The following is a 23,832-nucleotide window of genomic DNA, read 5'->3' on the forward strand; positions in this document are numbered from 1 at the left end:
TGTTCGCTTCCTATTCCCCAGGGTGAGGTTGCAGTTCCCGGACCGGAGTGTGTAAATCCAGCCCCAGGCTTGTCTCCAGGACTGACTGACTGACTGGCCTCCTGGCCGTCTCCCCCCCTCCTCTGCCATCGATAGATAATAACCACCACTCCCCATACAAGCCCCATTGATATGCAGACGTATCCCTCAAATGTCAGCGGGCTTTTTTTCCACCTCGCCTTTACCTCTCCACCACCTCGCTGTCTTCCTTTCTTGTTGTTCCTCTCCCTCCCTGGCGCTCTCCCAACTCCACTCTTTGTGCTTCTCTGTGTCTTGGTTTGCTTGAGAATTTTTCTAACCTACCTCGGGGATTTTTCCGTCTTTTCTTTTTCAAGGATACCCAGAGACTGAGCGTTATCCTCATGTGACTCCGCTGTTTTGTGTTTGTTTGTGCACATGCTGAGCTTTCTGGGTAAAACCTGAAGCATCACCATACCTAGCCATGTTTGTGTAATTACAGCCACATCATTTTTCCCCTTTCCTGGGCAAACACTTGACACCACCTTGAAAGAAAAAAAAACCCTTGCCTTGCTTATGCATCCTGTCTTTTTCTCTGCCTCTGTCACACTCACACACACACACACACACACGCACACACATATACTGTTCTCTGCTGCTACTGGCTCAGCAAAATCTCATTATCCTGTTTATTCATACAAACAAATGCAGACTTTTTTTTTGCACACATATACAGATGTAGCACCGGCGAGAGTGGAGTGAAAGGAACAAGCACAAATGTGTGTATGTGTGCGTCGTCGGGGTTGCACAGGGCAGGTGGGGAGGTTTGAATGTTAACTGCCTTATCACTCCAATTTCACACTCTCGCCTCCAGTCACACACACACAAACACAATGCACACGCACAGAAACACCCTGTTGCCTCCAGTCTCGTATGTGACGACTGATTAACGGGGGAAACGGGGGCGTCTCGCACACACACATACACACAGACACACACACTTGCACACGCACTAATCCCAGCCAGAGGGGAGGTTTGAGTGTGTTAATGAGTGTGTGCGGCTGCTTCTGTAATGGGGCCACCTGTCTGCTCATTAGCCTCGTTACCCAGCCTTTTAATTGCCCCCAAACTCTGCATCATGTCTCCTCCACCTCCTCCTTCTCTTCTTCCTCCTCCTCCTTCCTCACACTTGGTGATTTCTCCTCATCGTGTTAAGTGAACTGTTGGGACATATCAATAATCTGACATCATCATACAGCAAGGATTATGTCATACCATGCAGGTGTGTGTGACTGTGTGTGTGTGTGTGTGCGTGGTGGGATTGGGTGGGGTAATGCGAGTGCAGCATGTCCATATGTCAGCGTATTAGCAAAGTGATTGCTTTGACCTCGGTACCAGGAGGGATATGAATATGACGCAGGGTGGAGGGGAATTTGTACATGCACACACACTTTCAGAGGACACACTCACACACACACAGGGCTATCAGGTTGATTTGTGTTACCTTGAACAACCCGAAGCTCCACCTCCCATTTCTCTCATTCCCTGGCTCACATTCCCACTCCTTTACGGCTGCATGATTATGAAAAAGGAGTGTGATTACTGTATTTTTCTTACTACTGTGTTCACACTTCTAATCACGATTATTTGTCTCAGCTTCAGGAAGCTATAGCAGATTGTTTTATTGGATTTTTTTTTGCATACATTATCACTTTATTTGTCTCAGCGCAGTTTGTTAAAGTTGCTGAGAGCACTTCTTTTTTTTCACACTCCCAGTCTTAGCACTCCTACTGTGGTCCTTATGTACAAAAAATCAGTTAATAATCACTTCTTTATTACTTTGGGCCGCGGCTACAACCCAAAGGCAAACTTGGCAAAGAGGGTGATGAAATTTCTTCTCTGTTGTTGAGCCAATCTATTCTGCTGCTCAAACTTTAACCTTTGTTTCGGTCACATGATGGGAATTTAATATAGCAAGAGATTAGGAAGATCAAATTCTCTGTCAGTTTATGTAATCTTCCACAGTGAAATGGATCAGAATCATGCAATATTTGACAGGAGTGTCTGATTTTGCTCAATCCAGCAAACCAGTACCTGACAGACACATTTATAGGTGTGTTTACATGGACCCTAATATTCTACTAATAGTTGGAATAATAGTCCAATCAGAATAAGGGTGCTTTCAGACCTAGAGTCCACTAGAGTCTGCTAGAGTCCTCTTGCTTCAATGTGTAATGTGACTGCAGTTGGTTCGGATCGAGGTCAGAACACGTTCTCACCACAAACAAATCGCACCAGAGTTCGTTTGTAACCGGACCGAGACCACCTCTTCAAGAAGGTCTCTGCATATCAGACTTTTAGGGCAGTGGTTCCCAAATGGTTGGTTGCGGGTCCATTCGGAATGGCCGACAAGTGACTCGCGAATGTGTCAGCCTTGCAAAAAACAAACTTTTATTTGAAGTACAGTGAATTTCTTGCACAGAGCTTTTTTTCTTAAGTGCTGTTTCCTGCTGTAGAGTGAGAGAGTAACAGATAGCTACTTGACAGAGACAGCAACAAGCTCGACAACATGGCCAAACACAAGGATGACGCTGAATGTATTGAATTGTGTGAACCTTGAACCAGTGACTATGGAGAAATCTGGAGCCTGTGGCTGGACAAGTTGGGTACCGCTGATTTAGGGGACATTGGAAAATTCTAACTTCTACCAATAGTCTGCATGTGAGGTGTTTAGAGGACATCTAATTTGTGGTTACACAAAACAACCTGGGTTAAATTACATTAAATTGTATTAACAGGTGGAGGCATTTCTTCTCCTTCTGTTGAATGAATGGAATTCTCTCAATAAGGTTGTAAAAAATGTCTTCATCTTCCTCTGTCTTATTTCTAGCAGATTAGATGCTTTCCAGCTGGTGGACCTACTTTGCAAAAGTCAAAAAGGTTGTATTCTGATAAAAAGCTTTAAGGCATGTAAACATACATCTTATCAGATCACTTTATTTAGCGTCCATGTGAACGGTTCAGCTGGTGATTTCAGTCAAATTAAAGAAATATTCTACATGTAACTGTGGCTAATGTTGTTTATCATACTAATACAAACTATTGCAAATGCAAACTATTAGTGAACGCTATTTCTATTGGAACTAGAAGAATCAACTACAAATGAATCAGCACATACTTTCAGAATCATTTAAGTCATTTTACCAAGAAAAAAATACCAAACGCACTCACGATTTGATGCTTTTCTTAATCATATATGATTGTAAAGTGAAAATTTTGAATATCAAACTGTTGGACAGATAAAACAGGCAATTTGGAGAATTTAACTGTGGGTTTGTAGAATATTCTAATATTTTACAGCCAAAACAATTAATCGATTAATCAAGAAAACAAACAGCAGAGGAATCGATAATGAAAGTAATAAAAATTGCAGCCCTAGAGAAAATATTATTCAGGAGTGTCTGTTTTTCTCCACATCCAGCAAATTTAATAACTGCCAAATTAAAGTACTTAATCACATCCATGCCGAAATTGAAATAGAAATTCAATAAAAATCCAATAAAGCAGTCATGTTCATTAATTTGCAGCTTTGCCAACAATGGCTGAGCACATTCAGAGACGTTACCGGAGCAGGAACCTTGGTATGAATGTTATTGCGAAACTCTCAGTTGACAGTTGGAAAAATGTCAATGGCAGTGTCGTCATATCACCCAATACTCTCAGGGAAACATAACTTTAAATTGCGAAAACATGAAAAATGATGTGTGATTACTTGTGCAGTGCTTCCTGTCCCCCACCCATCTTGCCAAATCCATCTTATTTTCTACACGTCTTCCTCCCCCCCTCTCTGTCTGTGTCAGACAGCTCTCTGGGCTGTTGCCAGTCAAGTTACATGAGAGAACAGGCGGCAGTACATTCCTGCTGAACATAGCTTTGCACTCAGGGGATTCCCTCCCCTGTTTCTCTCTCTCTCTGCCCTCTTTTTGTTTTTGTCCATTCCTGTACTGTAACGTCCAACTTGAGCCGTCAGCTACACTTTCATCCGAGGCATTCTTCTCCTTGTTTGTGTCTTTTCTTTGTTGGGTAATCACGGAAGGGATGCAAGGTTTTGTTTTTTGCTTTTTTTGTGTGTGTGCTGAAATGCAGCAAGCCATGCGTTATTTTGCACTCATGGCATAAGCTAAGTGTTCACACGCTCCTTTAGTTACGGTCGCACGGCAACTCTCATTTGCATTGCCAACTTGCTTTTTTTGTAAAGAGCACCTTGCATGCTGAGAGCAGCTCGCCTGAATACTCTGACATTATCTGCACGGGGCCTGAAACATTCTCAGTGTCTCTCTGGGACGGCTCTGGAAGGCTGAGGAGATCGTCCTGTACACAGCCACCATAAGAGGCCTCCACTTTTGGTCCTAACTTGAATTTACAAACAGTCAACTGGATGCTTTTTAAATCCAAACCTGACGCTATTAGTTTCCAAACAATCTTATACAACAATCAGCCAAAACATTTAAACCACTGACAGATGAATGAATAACATTGATCATGTCATTACAGTGCAAAGTTCTGCAGCGACACCTTTGGTCCTGGCATTTATGTGGATTCCTCTTACGCACTCCACCCATGTAAACATTGTTATAGATGAAGTACCCCGACTGATGGCAGTAGCCCCTCAGTATGGCAATGCACCATGCCACACCACAAAAACTACTCAGGAACGGTCCAAGGAACATGACGAAGAGCTTAAGGCATCGACCTAGCTTTCAAATTCCCCAGATCCCAATCTGATTGAGCATCTGTGGGACAAACCAGTACCCCAGAGGTCTTTTGTCCAGGCCTCAACAGGTCAGAGCCAAGTCCGGTTTACGGTGGAGCCTCTGACCTGGTGAGTCATGGAGACAGGACCTCTGGGGTCCTATGTTGTCTGGCACCAAGGTGTTGTCGACGGATCCTTTGAGTCCTGTGGGTTGTGAGGAGAGGTACCGGCATGCCCAGTGGATGTTCGATCAGATTGGAATTTGGGGAATTTGGAGGCCACCAGAGAAAGACCTTTTTCATACAGCCAACATATTTTTACGTCTGACTGGGTGAATTAATCTTTCGTTGCAACCAAACCAGAGTTGGTGGTTGTTGGAGCTTTGAAAAGACAAACCGAGACAGGTTTTGTGAGTTTTATTTTATTTCTGTTGACTTGAAGGAAGTGTGTTTTATGATGATAAAATTACCGTTACCTAAAATGTCTGGCAGCTTTGGCAATTGCGATTTCTGAGCTGTGTTTCGTTAAACAAAAAGGAACTTGCTATTTAAACAAAGGGGTCTGCCTCTGTAGAGAATCTTTCCATAAATTGTCAGACACTTGTCAGAATAGCACTTTCAGTGGATGTGACTGACGGTGCGAACATGCCTCGAATGTCCACACTGCAGCTTGTTTGGCTGCTGCCGCCTGCTGCGCTCTTGCTTAACACTGGACCAAATTTAAAAATTGTTGTCTTCATTAGTTACGCAGACACAAAAACAAAGGAAAATGGGGCTCAGGTTGAAAAATACCAAACTTACCCTTTATGGTCTTGACTGTTCATTAAACAAAACAAGACCTTTACCCACATGAGGATGAGCTTTGAGCAATGGTGATAGTTTTTTCACTATTTTCTGGTGTTTCATAAGCAATTATTCGATTACTCAAGACAATAATCTGCAGATTAATAGATAAATGAAAATGTTATTTGCAGCGGTATCTTAATCATAATCACACACAACGCTGTTTGAGCCCATTAAAAAGGGATTTCTACATTAAGATAGACTGGAACAGCCTTCATCCAGGCATACATTATTAATGGTTGTAACATTTCACATCTTGTATGTTGGCAGTTGCTTTTTATAAGTTGTATCTGCTGACTTGTTGGAATGACTGGCAGCAACTATTTATTCTTTTCATCCTTGATTAATATGCCTCTTTTTTTAATTAATAATTGATTAATCATTTTCAATGTCAAGAAACAAAAACTGAATCTTCTCTGAAACCAGGGGGAAGTCTTCAAAGTTAGTTAACAAAGTTGTTGCATGCTTTGTGATTAGAGCTGAAACAATTCTTTCAACAGGAAAAATATTCAGTAACCACTTTGATCTTTTATTAATGGTTACAGTCAACATTCCCAGACTCCAGTTTCTTTAAAGGGATGATTTGCTGCTTTTAAATATCTTTGAATTTTGAACTTTAAGTCGGACAAAACAAGCATTTTGAAGATATGACTTTTATTTCAGGGAAACTGTGATGAGTTTGATAGATAAATAGATAATAAAATAATAATTATTCGCAGCCCTAGTTGTGATCACTGTATATGATTTTATGAAAACTACACTAACTTGTCCCAGTCCCATTTCTGGGCCACATCAGCACACAGCGTATCACATTGCATCCAAAAGTCTGCAAATCTGAGTCAGGATGTTATGATATATAGAAAATGTGAACACTTGCGATGGAAAATACTCAGAAACCATAACTTCTTGGCACTGTCTTGCTTCTCTTTGCCGAGAGAGAACAAAGAATTTCCACAAGTTCCCTCATATTGAACCACAATCTCCTGGATGTCTGCTTCACTCCAGCGTGGCCCCTCCGTGTCCCCTCTTTCCAACACTGTCGCCACTGTCTCCTCTGTTACACTCTGTTTTTTCACTCCGTCTCTCGTACGTCTTCTGTGTTTAAAGTCCAAACTACCAAGGCAGCCTGTCTGAATCCTGAGGCTGTTATTGATCGACTAACAAAGAGGGAGAGAAAGAGACAGAGGAGCGGTACGGGGAGGGGAGAGTGAGCCAGGGCAGGCATAGAAGACGCCTCGAGAGCTTGTCTGAACCAGAGGGTCTATTTCTGTCTGTCTCAATGCGTCATTATTGGACAGAAGACACCCAGGACACACGGGATGAGATGACGAATGGCGAGCGGAGGAGAGGAGAACAGGAGTAGGAGGGAGGGCGAAGGGGTGAAGTTTAGTCTCGAGAGGTCACCGTTGATTCGGTGCGGCAGACAGAGGGATTGAGATGGAGACGAGGCATTTCCAGTCCATAGCCTGAAGCCTGTCAGCTCACAACCGCGTCTGATTGTTTACCGTCTAATACATCTCCTACATGACAATTGTTTTAGGGCAGTGTGTGTGTGTGTGTGTGTGTGTGTGTGTGTGTGTGAGTGTGAGAGAGTGTGTGTGAGCAATCAAGAGTCCAAATGATGACGCATCCTACCGCTAAAAGGGAACAGAAGGAATCAGGGAAAGTCTATTGAGATTCAAGTCCTGACATGTCGCTTCTCATTCTCCCTTCTCTAACACACACACACACACACACACACACACACACACACACACACAAGCACACAAACACTCTGACATGGTTGATATCATCTGTATTTACAGCCAGCAGATTCCATGGGACCATTCCTTTGAAAGCTAAGGGAGTGGAGGCACAGGCCGGGGTTTCCAGGGTTTTCCCTGGAAGTTAAACTACACTAACAGCAACACACACAGATGTACTCTCAAGAGAAGGGTTGGGTCAGGAATAGATGTCATCAAATCTGATTCAGATTCTACAAATCGATTCTGGTATGTATAAAATCTCGGGTCTTGACTGACACCTCATTATTTAAGAAAAGAAAACCACTGGAAAAACAGCATGTTTTAGGGAGGTGGACATCAGAAACCCTGCAGCTGCTGTAGCCTGATAGTCAGACTAAATTGCTGTTTCGTCTCACTTCATGTATTCAGCCTGACATTGTGTTCATAGTTCATAGACTTTCTCTTTTTTGCCCCAACCAACCAGGAGCAAGTGTCCTTTCCGTCCCACCAATGCCATTTCCATTTTCACGTTGACACAGCTGCAAGGTCCAGTTAACTTAATGTTTTTCACACTGATTTAACAAACTATAGATTTAGGAGAAAGTTGGCTCACAGCAACTTCTACGGCTGTGTCAATTAGAGGTGGGCGATATGGCCACAATCTTGTAATTTAATGGCAATGGTATGCACCATAATACAGTACTTGTTCTGTTAATTCAATTAACAATTGGCTTAAAATAACCAAACCAAACAATGCTTCATCACATTTCATTCTTTTCTTCATTTATTTAGAACTCCCATGCAAACAGCTGTCTCACATAAAACAACACCTGAGTTAAAAATAAAAGTGTGACAGGTCTCTGTATTTACAACTTCACTCTCATCCTTCATGTCTGCACCAATCACATTTGCGAAACTGCTGGGTTTGTGAGAATCATTAAAATCTTGCGACAGTCACACAAGAATCCAGGCCCGACAAGCCCCATGGGAAAATTTTCTTTTCCTAGGAAAGCAAAGGTATGACCTGCCCTACTCTCGCTGTGATTGGCAAGTACTTGTTGCCTTTGTCGGCTGGGTTGGTTAGGTTAAGGCGAGGGAGGTTGGACTGGTTAGGGTGAGAATGTCAGGGTAAGTCAATGAGTCATGCCTTCTTTAGAAAAATAAATCCACCTCCTGCAGTAGAAATGATATTACCAAATCTCCATCATATTGCCCAACCTTTACCTTAGTCACTTCCTGTCTCCATTTTTTTCCTCTATTTTTGGGTGTGTTCTGCTATTTGTCATCAGAAGCCCCGCTACCACCAAACACTTTAAGTATGGTACCTTTGGAACCAAAAGTACCCTTCAGACGTGGCACCTAGACCCTAGCATTTCCAATGCAAACAGTACTCTTAAATATGGGCGGGGTTGTTGTCACTCACTGCTTCTTCCAGCTCTCACTGTATTTCCTCCTTTATCAGTCTGCACCTCGTTTATCGTCCACAGAGTGAGGTTGCACGCCGGCATTTTCAGAACAGGTTTGCCTGAGAGTCTTTCTCCATGGGTAGTTAAAAATAGCAGGTTTTATTTTATAGTTACAGTTCACTAGTACAACTCTCCATGGTATGAACAGTGGTTACATGAGCCTCTAAACCAGCCACAACTCAGCCCTGAGCAGAGTGACCGTCCTCTATTGACCAATCAACAGACTGCAGTGTTCACAGCTCCACCTTTGTACCAGATCTGTGTGCTAGGTACCCCAACAGAGGGGGGACCAAACATGGGGACAGTACAGAACAGTTCCATTGGTACCATCCACAACTTTTCACAGTGGAAACGTAAAAAAAGCAAACTGAACTGAACCGTACTGTTTGGTGGAAACGGGGCGAAAAACTAAATAGGTGACATACCCATTCCTCCTCACACTCTGACTGGTCAACTGTTTCTTTAAATGGTGAAAACAGCCATTGACGGGCTTAGTCACTGAACAAATCAGAGACTAAACGTGCTGCAGTTGAGTGCCTCGACTACAGCTACACTTTCACTGCTCCCTCTCTGTCTTTTGTGAAGCCAGACACCACTTGTGTTTATTGTGATAAACAGCATACTTGTGTGTTCACAGCAATGTAGACGAAAGTACAAAAGGCTAAACTTTGGATAAAAATTCTGACAAACAAGTCAAAACCGACAGATGTTTACTCTATTATGATGTGAATCAGAGGGAGGCCACAGATCATGACATTTAAGATAAAATGAATGTTAAATTTTTGACAGTCCTCTCGTCTTAGGAATTTATACCAATTCAGAGCTGGTTCTCGATGCCAAACACTAGACCCCATCAGAAACAGTGTGAAATATCACTGGTGATGGATTGCTGGCATCCGACATTGATTTATTAAACCAGGCCATGACACACACAGACATCCCGCCACTGATCTTAAATCTTATTCTCTCTATCTGTGTTTGAATCCAGTTATCTGTTCTGCCAACCGCTTTTTAATTCCGGAGCTATTTGTTAGCTCTTTGCGTCAGTGTGTCTTTGAACTTTGACTTCTTCAGGTCTCCATACGTCTGTGGCGTGACGTTTTTTCCTTCTCCTTCTTTTTACTCTTAAGCTGTTTGAGTTCAGGTTCATTTTTAGAGGCGGCAAAGAGCAGTGTTGTTGAGCGGATCTGGTTTCAACAAACATCCGTGAACTATTAATAAATCATGGCCGCTCTACGCAGTGGGATACTGTTGGCGTCACTGTGTTTGTGTGTCTGGGTGCGTAAATCATACTATGAGCCATAACCTTATATTTAAACAAGGCTTCTTAACTTTTTCTCACTCCCTTGAGAGAAAAAAAGGATAAAAGACTTTGTGTCTCCTGTGTATTGCAGCCACAAACCACCTCCAGTATTTCTTCTGCTCCTGTTGCTCTTGTTGCATCCCTGTCATACAGAGAAAGCTTTCAGAGACACTCTTAATCTGCGTGAAACCTTAACTATAAAAGGTAACCCAAGCATGTGAAATTGTAGACCTAACCCCTAGTTAATCATTCTCCTGTTTTTTCATCTTTCAACAACAACTCTAAAAAAGCGATTGAAATCTCAGCATTCCTCAATTTGTGGTGCACCCTCCAGGACATTTCTCAAGGGCTCTGCTTTGAGAGTTTAACAAAACCAACTCCTAGAAGGAAGAACACATTGTAATCAGGCAAAGACACACCTTCGGGGGGAGGCGAGAATAAGAGATGGGCTGAAAGAGGAGAAGCGACAGAAGGGGAAAGATTTAAACAGAAAGGGAAGGGGAGGTTAAACAGAGAAGGTGGAGGATGTACAAGTGGTGATTTGTGACCCACAGGAAACAGGCAAAGGGCTCATTTTCCCTGGGCTCTGAGGGCCCATAACAGGCCCAGGCACTGTGTGTTTCCTCCTGATAACGCTCACATGTTCTCACTTGTGCACTTAACCAATATGGCTTTTTTTTTTGAGGGCCAAAACTGGTCAATTTGGGGGTTGAAGCTGCTGATGTTTAAGTATATTTTCCTTTGTGTATAATCATCTGAAAATAAGAATCATAGTGTTTTTGTTACCTTAGAATGAGCCGTTTATATCTACATAGGGAGCGGGTCCTCGTCCACACAGATCACATGTTTCTACTTTGGCCTAGAAGAGACAAACTAAATGCTGGCTCCAGACGGGGCCATTGCCGTTTTTACGTTTTGGGTCGTCCATCGTACTTAGCAGCCCCTGCATGACTTGAAACTGCTTTATGCACTTTAAATCACTGGGCTCATTTGTTTTGGAGAAAAGAGACCTCTACGGATGATTCAGCTCCTGGTAAAAACCTACTGAACGTCTGGATCAGAAATAAGGCGAGTACACTTTTGCGGGTGTTAGGTTAATGACCTGTCTGCGACATGCCAAACAACACTGATTTGTAACATGAAGCTGCTTTTTTCAGTATTTTTATCGGTTTAAATCACCAGTTCCATTTGTTTTAAAAGAGGAAGAGACCTCTGCGGATAATTTGGCTCCTGGTAAAAATTTCCTGAATGTCTGGATCACAAGTTATTAAAGAAAAATGGTGAGCACAGCTTAGCAGGTGCAGGGTTAGCAGCCTGTCTTTATTCAGTGTTTTAACCAGTTTAAATCATCATGTCTGTGTGTTTTGGTGAGGCAAGAGACCTCAGCTCCCGGTTAAAACTTCCTGAACGTGGATCAGAAATAAGGCGAGCACACATTTGCAGGTGCTAGGTTAGTGGCCCATCTCTAGTATGCCAAACAGCATTGGAGAAGCAGCTTTATTCAGTGTTTTCACAGGTTTTAAACACGTTGTCCTTTTGTTTTGGAGAGTAAGAGACCTCTGTGGATCATTCAGCTCCTGGTAAAAACCTCCTGAAAAATGAACACCGAGGGAATTCTAACCAGGAGACATTGCAGCTGGTTTTAATCTGCAATCCTTACTGCTAGATGCCACTAAATCTCCCTAAATCTGGCACACTGAACCTTTAAATGTGACCATTGTTACACCAAAAATTTGGTTTCCTTTGATAACTGCATTTTTGGCAACGTGGAAAACCCTTACAGGTGAACACAGATGTGTGTAGATGGTAGAGATGGTCAGAAAAGACGGGTAGAAAGTCAGTCTTCTAAAAGATGTGATCCAAATAGAGAATGAATGATAGCATGATGTGTTTTCCTTTTGTCTCCGTGCTTTCTTTGCCTTTAGTCAGCCAGACAGGTACTGCTCTCCATCCTGCTCTCACAGCCTCAGTTTTGAATTCAGCTACAGTGATGGGGATAAAAAAGAAGTGAGAGATAAAAGACAAAACTGTCCTTGTTCAGTCCGAATCCCACAGCGGTTCAGATAATAGCTTCATCACACCTCTCCCTGCCAAACGCTCGCTTTTTTATCAGCCTACTCTAAACACCATCGATCTGATAGGATAAATCTCGCAGATTAGTTGACATGTTTGACACCTGATAAATACAGTTTGGAGGGGGTTTTTTGTTGTTTTTTTTACGAGGGCGTTGGGGGGGTTTCCTTCCATCTGGTAACAAAAATCAAAGGCGTACAGGGGGGAAAGTTTGTGAAAAATGTATCACACGTAAATGCAGTCTGCAAGAGGGGCCCCGTCAAACCGCCGCTGCCTGACTGCAAATACCTGCACTCAGCCGGAGGATGATGGGCTAAAATCTCGACGGTGAGAGATTGAGCGCCGCGTATTAGCTTTGAAGTTAATTTGACAAGCGCACGTATGCCTCAACTATAAGCAATATCACCTGTGAAGGGAGGGGAGGAAAAAAAGTGCTGTCGCCTCAGAGGCCCAGGGAGCGTGTGTGAGAAAGTGTGTTAAAGGGAGTGGACTTGGTGGTGAGGGAGTAAATGTGTGTGTGTGTGGGTTGAAACATCATTACCTAGGGATCTGAGCACACGGCCAGACATCATTAGGCTTTAAGGCGAGAAAGTCTCCATGGCACCAGTTTTGCAGTCTGCCTGACCCAGCAGACACGACAGGCAGGCATGCCGTTTAAGATCATTTATTTGGGTTTGCATGCATGCCCGTGAATGTGTGTGTGAATGTGTGTGTGTTACTGTGTGTGTTTGTGTGCATGTTATTTATTTATTTTCCCTGGTAATATGCCTGAGCCTTCATTATAGCTGGAGCCATAACTTTGATAAATCACTTGGGCTCGGGGCCCTCACTGCTTTCACAGTATTAGAAAACTAATTGAAATTCTCTTCCGCCCCCTCCTTTCTCTCTCTTTCTCTCTCCTTCTCTTTCTTTCTCCCCTTTCTTTTTTCTCTCTTTCTGTTTTTCGCCCTCTCCCTCATTCTCTCCTCCAGTCTCTGTTGCGAGGGCCAAACAGTGCCGTGTTTTTTCAGTAGAATAGAAGCCAAGAGGGGGAAAATGTCATCACTGATTTAATAGGCGTAGTCTTACTCAGAAACACACACAGCAGGCTCACACACACTCACACACAAACACACACTGCACTCTAGGGAGTGTTAGGAATCCTGATAATGTCATCATAGGAATCTCCATAATGCACCCCGGTCTCCTGCAGGCTCCAGTTCGACTGTGCGCCTCTCCTCTCCTCTCCTCTGCTTTTGATTAGATCGGGGGGGGGATGAGATTTTCGGTTTAGGTTGATGGGATTTAGAGTTTAGATACTTGTTTCTATGGCCGTGATCCCCCCACTGTCCCGGGATTGAGGGTCTGTTTGGTTCGTTGCCTGGGATCTCCCAGCTGCCACTGGATTTAGGGTTTAGTCGTTTTCATTGTCCGTGATCCCCCTGCTGCTACTTGATTTGTTTCATTTGCGGGGATCTCTCCGTGCTGCAGCTAAATTCAGGGTGTGGTTGTTTTGTTGCGCAGGATCTCCCCCGATGAAATTTGTTTTGGGGTCGGTTTGTTTTATTGTCCAGGATGTGCTCGGCGCTGCTGGATTTAGAGTTTTTCATTGTGCATCTTTCAGCTGTTGCTAGATTTAGGAGGGTTTAGTTGTTTTGTTGTCCGGGATCTCCCTGTTGCCACCGGCTGAATTTCCAGGGAGGGGGTTCTAGCTACTTCTTTTTAATATCCAGACACTGCTGCTGTTTGTGTGACACTTGGGGCTTTGTGTCCACCCAGCAACCTCCTCCTCTCTCACTGGGTGAGCTTTGTAGTGTGGAGCCAAAGATTTAGCGATGGAAGCACAGAGTCTGTGTGGATATGTGAGGCGGCTTGTGTGTGGACCGGCGATTTTTCGTGGAGTCCTGTCAGCACACAAAATTCTCTCTGCAAACATTCCTCTGACGTGATGCAAGCCCAGGAGAGGAGGGCAGCGTGTGTGCCTGTGTGTATTTTCGACCGGCGGCGTGTGCGTCTGTTGCCCAGACAAATCCATACCATCGCTGCCAGACACACTGCAGGCAGGCGCATAGCCACTCACAAACGCACGCACACAAGTTGCATGTGTGCGTGGTTAATGAGGATGTGTTGATTGATTAGACTGCAGTAATTAGCTGGAGTGTGAAGGCCTGGAAAGGTCTCCGCTCTGGTGGGAGTGTCCCCTCTGGAGAGACATTGAACTGTGCTATGCACCATTACATTACACACACACACACATACACACACACACACCACAAAAACAGTCCCATCCATATCTCAGATGCGGGATGAGTCATCTCTCGGAGGCAGACCTAATACTTGTGCGAGAGGAAGGATGTGTGTGTGTGTGTGTCGGAGTCTGAGACATAAGGATGTTTGCAGCGCCGAGATGTGCGTCGCAGAGTGAGATGTGCTTGTGGCAGCAGTTTCTTTTCCTGCACTGTGTGGCCCAAACGCCGACCTGATCCTCTCGCCTGACAAATTGACTCCCTCCCTCTCCTCCTCCGCCCCCTCATTTGTACTTTGACTTCCTATCAGCTGACCAGATTCTCTTTTGTGCATCACAGCGCTGCTTCTAGTAAATGCAAATAATATGGTATTAAGTGTGGCAACCTCAGTCTGTAGCCTTCCTCCTGCTTCCTCAGACTTCTGTGGATGCAGTGCAAGCGTTGTAAACAGTGCCACCACATGGGCGACTGGAGAATTACACATGGTGTCTTTGAATGAATTATCAACACACTTTTTGCTTCTAACTCCTCTTATCTGCTTCATCTAAACAATCAGGAAATGACTCAGCCCCAAAGGAAAACAAATTAAAAAGGCAATGAAATTAACTAACACATTAGCTTGTTTTTACAGGTTGTTTTGCTGCTGCTTTTATTGATTGATCAAGCTTATGTCAAAAGCAGAATTCTGTGTAAGTGAGGCAATCATTTGTTAATGTAAATCTTCTCTTTCTCCTCTTTCTTCTGCTCCTTTTTTCCCTCCTAACAGGAAGTTCTACTACATCACCCTGCTGAGGGACCCGGTGTCTCGATACCTCAGCGAGTGGCGGCACGTGCAGCGGGGAGCCACGTGGAAAACCTCCCTGCACATGTGCGATGGACGGACCCCAACGCCCGAGGAGCTGCCCTCCTGCTACGAGGGCTCTGACTGGTCGGGGTGCACCCTGCAGCAGTTCATGGACTGTCCTTACAACCTGGCCAACAACAGACAGGTAGGACAGAAAACGAGCACACCAGCAGCTGTGATACAGAACAATAAAAACTCCATACTGTGAGTCTGAAAGGTTGGGATGTGTTGCAGGGTTGTCACGTTTATAGTCCTCAGAGCTGAAGCTGTTGCAATCGTGTAAAAGAATGCGACAGAGAGAGCCACAAATCCTCAGTCATTCCACTTTGCTGTTGGGCTTCTCTGGGCCATTTGTGCACAGACTCTGTTTTACTGCAAACACTGTAAAGAGCAGCTGATTTCAGTCTTGATGCTGCCATTTATCACCGCTGCCTAGCTAACCTGCATCTCTGCACCTGACCCCACTTCCCTCCTCTTTGTTGGGCTGTTTTGTTCACCTAAATGATTATAGCACCGACATTTTCAGCTAGTGTCATAAATCCAAGACCACCCAGCATTGTTGCCTCACAGCAAGAGGGTGGGAGGTTCGAACCCAGGGTGGGGGAGCCCTTCTGTGTGGTGTTGGCATGTTCTCCCTGTGTCAGTGTTTGTTTTCCCTGGGTACTCCAGCTTCCTCCCACAGTCCAAAGACATGCAGGTTAATTGGTAACTCTAAATTGTCCGTAGGTGTGAATGTGAGTGTGAATGGTTGTCTGTCTCTATGTGTCAGCCCTGTGATAGTCTGGTGACCTGTCCAGGGTGCACCCTGCCTCTCACCCAATGTCAGCTGGGATAGGCTCCAGCTCCACTTAAGGAATATGAATGAATGAATCAACAAGCTGTGAATTTGCACACCAGAAACCAAAATAAAGTGTATATGTAGATGCTGATTCTTAAAAGGAAAGTCACGTACCAACACCTTGTCGACTGTCATTGGCCTGTTGGCAAATAAGACGACATTTACTGGACATTTACTAATGGCAGTGGTCGATGTTTGGCTCGAGACTAGTGGGCCACAAACTTAAATTAATGAGCAGGTACAAGAAGAAGACAATGACTGTTGGGCAAATGGGCTCTGTGATCTCACTGTTAGCTGACGAGATGGCAGGTTAGCAGCCGGCGTCCTGAATCGAAAACATGTTTAAGAGGAACAGAGATCTTCGAAGGGGCGTCATCAGAACAAAGGATGCAGTAAACTCATTATGGTTGTGTCAGAGAACACACCCTATTGTTTCCCTGATAATGCCACATTGTGTGAGGCCATGTTAAAATCAGCAGAGCTAGTTAACGTTAGCTGTTTGCAGCCGGTGGCCGCAACTGACAGCTCTGATGACCGATTCAATGCAATTCCAACATATATGAGCGGCACACACGTCAGCGCGCTCTCTCTCTGTCTCTCTCTCACGCACACTGACACACACACACACACACACACACACACACACACACAGTCTGGAGTTCACCTGCTGGTCATAAACACCTCAAATTCACACCTTCTTTTCTGATGGCTTTTTCAGTCTCCCACCTAAATGTGTTGGCCAGCTTATCTCACCTGAGCCGCAGGCTGTTATTACTCAGGATCCCATGACTTATAAATGTGGCACACACACACACACACACACACACACTTGAGACATCCTAGTGTACTCTTGTGAATCCACATCAGTATGCAGTCCCTGCTCCTGTACTGTAACACAACAGCTCCAGAATGCACTCAGTGATAAAGTGATGTCTCAGTTTGGAACAAATTCCCCCAAATCGAAGCTGCTTTAGTTTATTTGGTTCAGTGCTGGATCAAGGGATCTGAAGGAAAGTGGTTCATGATACTGAGATATGAAAAGGTACTCACATAATGTAAGGATTTTAATCTGTGAATTGTAAAAGTAAGAAGACAAACATCTGTGAGGGCATTTACATGGACATGAGGAACCTGTTTTTAGTTGGGTTTTTTGAGTATCCTGTTTATGTGTTTGAGCATGCAAACATCTTATTCAGTTTATGATGAACCTAAATATGTTAGCTGGAGTGCTCGGAAAGAAACCAGGATGTCTAGGGGGAATATGAATAACCCAATCTCTCTGTGCTCATGTAAAAGCCATATCATGAATATGATCATAACTGGGATCAGCCTCATAAACGGGATATTTACACCCATGTAATCATGCTCAATAATCCCTTCCCAAACCTCAAAGTGATGAAACATTTACTTCTTCTTACTATTTGAACTGTCTACTCTTGCAGGGTGTCTGCAGGTCCTTAAAGTCTTAAAATGTCTTAAATCAAGTTTTCTTAATATAAGGCCTAAAAAGGCCTGAAGTTGTCTTAAATTCAGATTTGATGGGTCTTAAATATTTTCAGTCACATTGCAGTGGAAATGTCTCCAGCCTGACAGACCCAATGACTGTTTACAATCATTGGACAGACCGAAGAATTGCTATAATAAATTGCATTAATGACAGAGCTGAGATTTTCTTTTCTTTTTACATTAAACACATTAAATTTAGGGCCAATCCCAATTCTCTTCCGTTGACCTTACCCCTTGGTTTTAAGTGCACTCGCCAGACGGATTCCCCTCAACAACAAAGGGGCAGTGTTGAGGGGTAGGGAATTTTACCTGCGAATTGGGACGCCACTTCATACAAATTAGCGTAACAGACGTGTTCACTTACGTCACACATATCGTAGACATAGGCTTCTTGCATGGAGAACTCTGTAGATATTCATGTTGGCTGTGTCAGGAATTAACGATTTTCAAGCATTCATATTCTAACTCAAGGCTTACAGATAATGCATATGTAGAAACAACACATTCTGATATATTTTGGATTTTTTGCATGCTTATTTGGGAAAATAGTACTTAAATTGTGCGATGGCTTTCTCATGGAGGCTGCCATCTTCCTGGAAAACTCGCCTGGCTGGATAATTTCACAATGCATCCTGGGAAATTCAATCTTCCCCTCAGTTGAGATGGGTTCCTAAGTGTGTATCGCACAGCCCTTCAAATTAAGTGTGGATTTTAAGGGCTGAAAAGCACTTCCCTAAAGTTTGGTTGAGACGGACCCTTAGACTCAACCAGTCATTGTCATTTTTCCTTACTGTTCATTTTGAGCTGACATCAGTGTGTTTACTTGGAAAGAGTACGTACACATGTGTCTCACACACACACACACACACACACACACACACACACACACACACTCTCATATATGTATAGTGTGTTATTTCCATTGCAGGTTTCGTCTAAAATGTCATATGATGTGGTATTAAAAAGGTCTCCAAAAGTCTTAAATTTAACTTGGTTTATATCTGAAGACATTGTCTTGATTTTGCTGTTGATCCTCACTATAATGTACTGCACTGTGAACTGCATTTGTGTATGAAAGACGATTTATGAGTAAGTAAATTATGAGTTAAAATGCCATTTTCTAATTATTCTGTCTGCCAAAAACAAATAAAGTTACATAAAATAAGGGAGAAGCAGTATTTTAACGTATTATTTTATTTGATAAGTAATTTGTGGAGAGCTGCAGTTCTTAATCAATCGGTTATTTAGTCTATGGACAGAAAATTAATCTGCATCTAGTTCTGATAATCTATTAATCCTTTTAGTCATACTTGACTTTTTGGTTCCAGCTTCTCAAATGTGACTTTGTTTCAGACTTTAGATGTAATTTTTGAGAGTGGATGGAATACCTTAAGGTTTTAAACTGTGTAACAATATTGATCTGTCTCAATATATCAATTCAGTGATCAACAATCGGTGCATTTATATAAATCGTCATCTTTAAGATTCACTTTCATTTTAAAATTCCCATGGCACATCTTTATCTTTCCTAAACATTTGAACAGTGGTAGCAGCCCAGAGCCAGTTAGACCGTGCCATGCTGCTAAGAAAAACAGACAATTAGGATATTACTGATATGGTCTCGTATCAATCACGGACCCCTGGACTGAATCAAATTGTAATCATATAGTGGCAGACTTTGTGATATCAGCAAATATATTGTTTTCCAAAGACTTGATTTTATATTGTATCAAGATTAAACTTGTGATTTACTCTTCTATTAATCAGACAAAACAAGCAAATTGAGGACATAACCGTGGTCTCTGAGAATATGTAAATGCATTTTTTTTTTTTTATTTTTTTTTTTTGCAATTATTTAACGTTTCATAGACGAAACAACAAATCAAGAAAACAATCAGCAAAATAATGTATAATGACTAGTTGCAGCGCTGGTGAGATGATTAATTAGTCATCACTTCATTTTCTGTTCTTTTGTCAAGTAGTCAACAAATAATGTCAACTTAATTCAGCTTCAGTGTCACAGACACAAATGTTTATTCATAAATTATACTTAATATATTTGTGAAAACTGTCTCTCTTGACTGTACAACTAAAGCAGAAAGGGAAGCAGAAACTCACCGAACTGATTTTGACATTGAGTTTTAAACACAGATCCTTAAATTAAAGGCGGATTCTTTATCACTATTGTCCACACAAACATCCACCAATTTCTATAACCTCCTTCACTTCTTGTTCCTCTGGCTACAGGTTCGTATGTTGGCAGACCTGAGCCTCGTTGGCTGCTACAACATGTCCACGGTTCCAGAGAAGAAGAGGGCCCAGCTCCTCCTGGAGTCGGCCAAGAAGAACCTACGAGACATGGCCTTCTTTGGTCTGACGGAGTACCAGAGGAAAACCCAGTTCCTGTTTGAGCGAACCTTCAGGTTGCGCTTCATCAGACCTTTCATGCAGTACAACAGCACCCGAGCTGCAGGGGTGGACCTGGACAATGCTACGGTTAGTGCTGCTGCTCGGTTATATTTAGAAATCTAGTTCTGTAGAGTGGCAGGAAACATCGATCAGGAAATGACAGATTAGAAGAGACATTAAAGAAAGTTATTTGAGGACATTAACTAAGTACAATTATGAGGTACTTTTACTTTACTTGAGATTTACCTTTTTATGCTACTTTATATTATTCAGAGGGAAATATTGTACTTTGTAATCCACTATATTTATTTACTAGAAAGTGTACATAGCTAGTAAACCAGCAGTTCCAGTTCTTTCCAGCTCCTGGCCTCTTACAAAAAAGGTTGGGAACCAGGTACTTTTGTCCTAGACTGGGAACCAATAGGACTGTCTCGCCCCGTTTCCACCGAACACTTTCAGTATGGTACTTTTGGATCCAAAAGTAACCCTTGAGGCATGGTACCTAGACCCTAGCGTTTCCACTGTAAACAGTACTCTCAAATGTGGACGGGGTTGTTGTCACTCACTGCTCCGTCCAGCACTCACTGTATTTGTAAGGAATATCTGCACCTAGTTTATCGTCCACAGAATGAGGCTGCTCGCCGACATATTCTGAATAAAATAGAACAGGCTGCAGTGAGAGTCTCTCTCCATGGGATATTTAAAAATAGCAGGTTTGTGCATTTAGTCCTTCTCAGGCAAGCTCAGGGGTTTAGTGTTGCTGGAGTCCACAGGAACTACGTTCCATGACACTTTTTTTTTCCCTCCCAGTGGGGATTAGAATATATGCCGACCACATAATCCGGTCATAAAAAGTTTGAAGATCCACTCATCACTAAAAGTGTAGAACAGAACAGAGCCATCTGCTGTGCCCAGAGTTATTTAGACTACGTCAACGTCTGGGGTTTAGAGTCCACCTGAAACATCGGTTTTGGATCAGACTCGGCCGAATTAGCAGATGGTGAGACAATTTGAAGAGTGGGCTTGTTGTTGATGAGGATTCCCAGAACATCACTTGTATTGTTGAGTGAGCCCCTTCATCCCGAGGGGAATCAACGATGATGAGATCTCCAGTAGGTGTTCTGAAAAAGGTAGCCTGTACACTTTACTACCTTTGTGGCAAGGGAGACTGAGGAAGACAGCGTTTGGTGCTGTTTTTGCGTTCTAGGGTGGACAGAGATATTTTGTACAACGAAGGTAGTGTAGACAGATTTTTCTTTTAGTAAACAGGGGTAAAAATTTGTTTTAAAAATATCTTTATACATCTAAACGGGACCTAAATTATGCACAAGTACTTCTGTTATGATCAGCATCTCTCTCAAGCATGGCAGTTGTAGCACAGTCGCCTACAGACAGAAAAACATACCAAATATTTGGGAAAGAAGTGAGAAGAATCTGAGAAAAGAAATGGAAGAATAGAAAATGAGACAAAAGAAAAGAACAGAGAGGAAACACAGTGGTCTTATATTGCTGTGAAATGAGTTGGGAAGACTGTCACTGTTAAAAGAAACCACAGCTTCAAACACGTTCTTCACACTTTGATTGGTCCAGTATGGGAGGCTCAATTCCACCTCTCCCACCAAAAACCCCTCCAGTACACAGCAGACTGATTCATACATCAAAACCAGTTGAGAGGGTAGAAAATAAAATATGCCCCTCTGACAGCGGCTGTGGAAAAGTGGGCTGATGATTATTATCAGAGAAAGGAGAAAATGCCATGTGGTGGAAGTCTGACAGGTGGGGGGGAGGCTGTGTGTGGCATTCTGAGTGAAAATTTGTTTTTAAAAGCAGCTTACAAATTAAATACTTCCAGAGGCACTGCGTGAAATTGTGACAGGATTTAATTATTTTTTTAAAAAGTCAAATAATTACATCAGTGGGTGAATATTTACTTTACACTCTCCTAAAAAGCTGCCGAAAGCCCACTTAGATCCCGGTGAGTCAAGATTGAAACTGGGTTCTAAATTACGGGACGGCTGCTCTCTGATACACCAAGTCTTTGTTTTGACGACTTGAGCTCCGCGCCGTCTTCCTGGCTTTGTGCCGGTGTCCCCCCGCGCCGCCGATCAAACATCTCTAATTTTTCGAACACTGATGCAGCACGTCGCTTCCCTCTGTTGTCGCACATATTGCTCACAAATGATATCCAGCACTCCATCACAGATTTCAAAGGGATTCTCTTAATTAAACACATTTCCCCCTTCCATGTTGGATCCACACAGAACAGATGATACGCGCCAATAAAGCCAGCTGCATAGCACAACCAAACATCAAACACATTTCTGTTATCTTGCTCCACATATTGCCAGCTCACTTTTTTCCCTCTGTTCTGTCTCTCATGTTAGAAGTCCTATAAAGCCTTTGTACAAATGTCATGTAATGGGCAATTCCACCGCAGGAAAATTCCCCAGGAGCCAAGACCCTTTTGCTATGGGGTTACTGTTCCAAAATGCCCACACACAGCAGAGCGACATCAAAGGCCAACTGTTGCGTTACCTCATGTCGCCTGTGTCTCAGCTCAAAAGTTGCACATGAACACACTGCAAAGACTACAGCCAGGAGCCAACTAACAAGTACGTTAAAGGAAATAACTCTTCGTAGCAGCAGGCTGTGGTAGTCTGTGATCATGGTTCAAAAAGGGAAGGACCGACTGTATTGATTCAAGACGCCAGTTAGCCAGTTAGGGCTTTAACAACACAACCCCATGTTGAGAGCAAAAGGACATTTACCTTGTGCTAGTGAACAAGTTTGTTTTGGTTTCATGCCCTCTTGACCTCAGCCATTTCCTGGCTCTCCTCACTTCCGTTTCTCTTCTCATGCACTGAGCTGAATTGCCAATCATTCACCGACAGGCTCTACCGTCTCCAACGCAGATTCAACATGCTGAATCAGCTAAAAAAACATCCAGCAAGGCCCTACTAGAGCCAACGCTGGAGGACAAACAGGGTTAGAAATTAGCACCAGCCAACAACCAAATGCTGGTTAAATATTTAAGTGGCTGCAAGATTTGCTTCACTCACCAGCCAATAAAAACAACGGTTATCTATTAAGTGGCTGGTAGAATTTGTAATCCAGCAACCACAGTGGCAGGTGGACAGAAAAGTTAATTTCCAACCCTGGAGACACACCACAAAACTAGGGTGACAGACGCTCACCAACGGCCTGGCACTGACCAACCTAAGGCATAACTAAGGCAAAGGGTAAATCAACAATCAAAGATGGTTACTTGCTAACTCCTCTTCATCCCCATAAGGCTTCAATGAGCTCTTTCCATTGCATTCAATCCTTGGCAGCATGTTGCACCTCTCCCCGTGACAGGTTTGTCTCTTCCAGCTCCAGTTGTCACAGTTCTGCACCAGGTGGTTTGAGCCTTCTGGGTTCTTCTTTGCCTGGTGGTCTCCATCTTAAGGCAACTCTCATGATCCGGCCCTGTTCCATTCTTAGCACATGGCCTAGCCATCTCAAACGTCAGGGTTTTGGCTTTCTCCAGCTACGCCATGTGTGTGGGTATTGTCATGGCCTGAATGGCGGATGACGGATCCATCATGCAGCACTTGGCGTGTGAAGTCAGTCCAGTGACTTTCACTTATCCCCAGAATGCCCAGGTGTTTATCTCTTCATCTCACTGAGGACTTGTGCTGTCTTGGTGGTCTCATACGAGGTTGGTCTCAGATTTTGGCTCTAGTAGAGTAGTAGTAGTAGTAGTACTGGCTCCTCACCTGAGACCAATCTGGTGTGGTTGAGCCTACTAGGGGGCACATACCCCCCCCCCCCCCCAAGTCTAGCTTTCAGGATCTTGGAAGCACACAAGCC

At 43.3% G+C, this 23,832-nt stretch overlaps 1 protein-coding gene across 1 annotated transcript in view; it reads left to right on the plus strand.

Moving 5' to 3' along the window:
• hs6st1a (heparan sulfate 6-O-sulfotransferase 1a) overlaps positions 1–23,832 on the plus strand; it is a 112,291-nt gene that overhangs the window by 82,520 nt on the left and 5,939 nt on the right. Inside the window, exons 2-3 of the mRNA XM_049596181.1 lie at positions 15,150–15,372; positions 19,819–20,067. Coding sequence (XP_049452138.1) covers positions 15,150–15,372; positions 19,819–20,067 — 472 coding nt within the window. The remainder of the gene's footprint in view (positions 1–15,149; positions 15,373–19,818; positions 20,068–23,832) is intronic.

This window comes from Epinephelus fuscoguttatus, linkage group LG14 (assembly GCF_011397635.1).
Source record: "Epinephelus fuscoguttatus linkage group LG14, E.fuscoguttatus.final_Chr_v1".
In the NCBI taxonomy this organism is placed as follows: Eukaryota; Metazoa; Chordata; class Actinopteri; order Perciformes; family Serranidae; genus Epinephelus; species Epinephelus fuscoguttatus.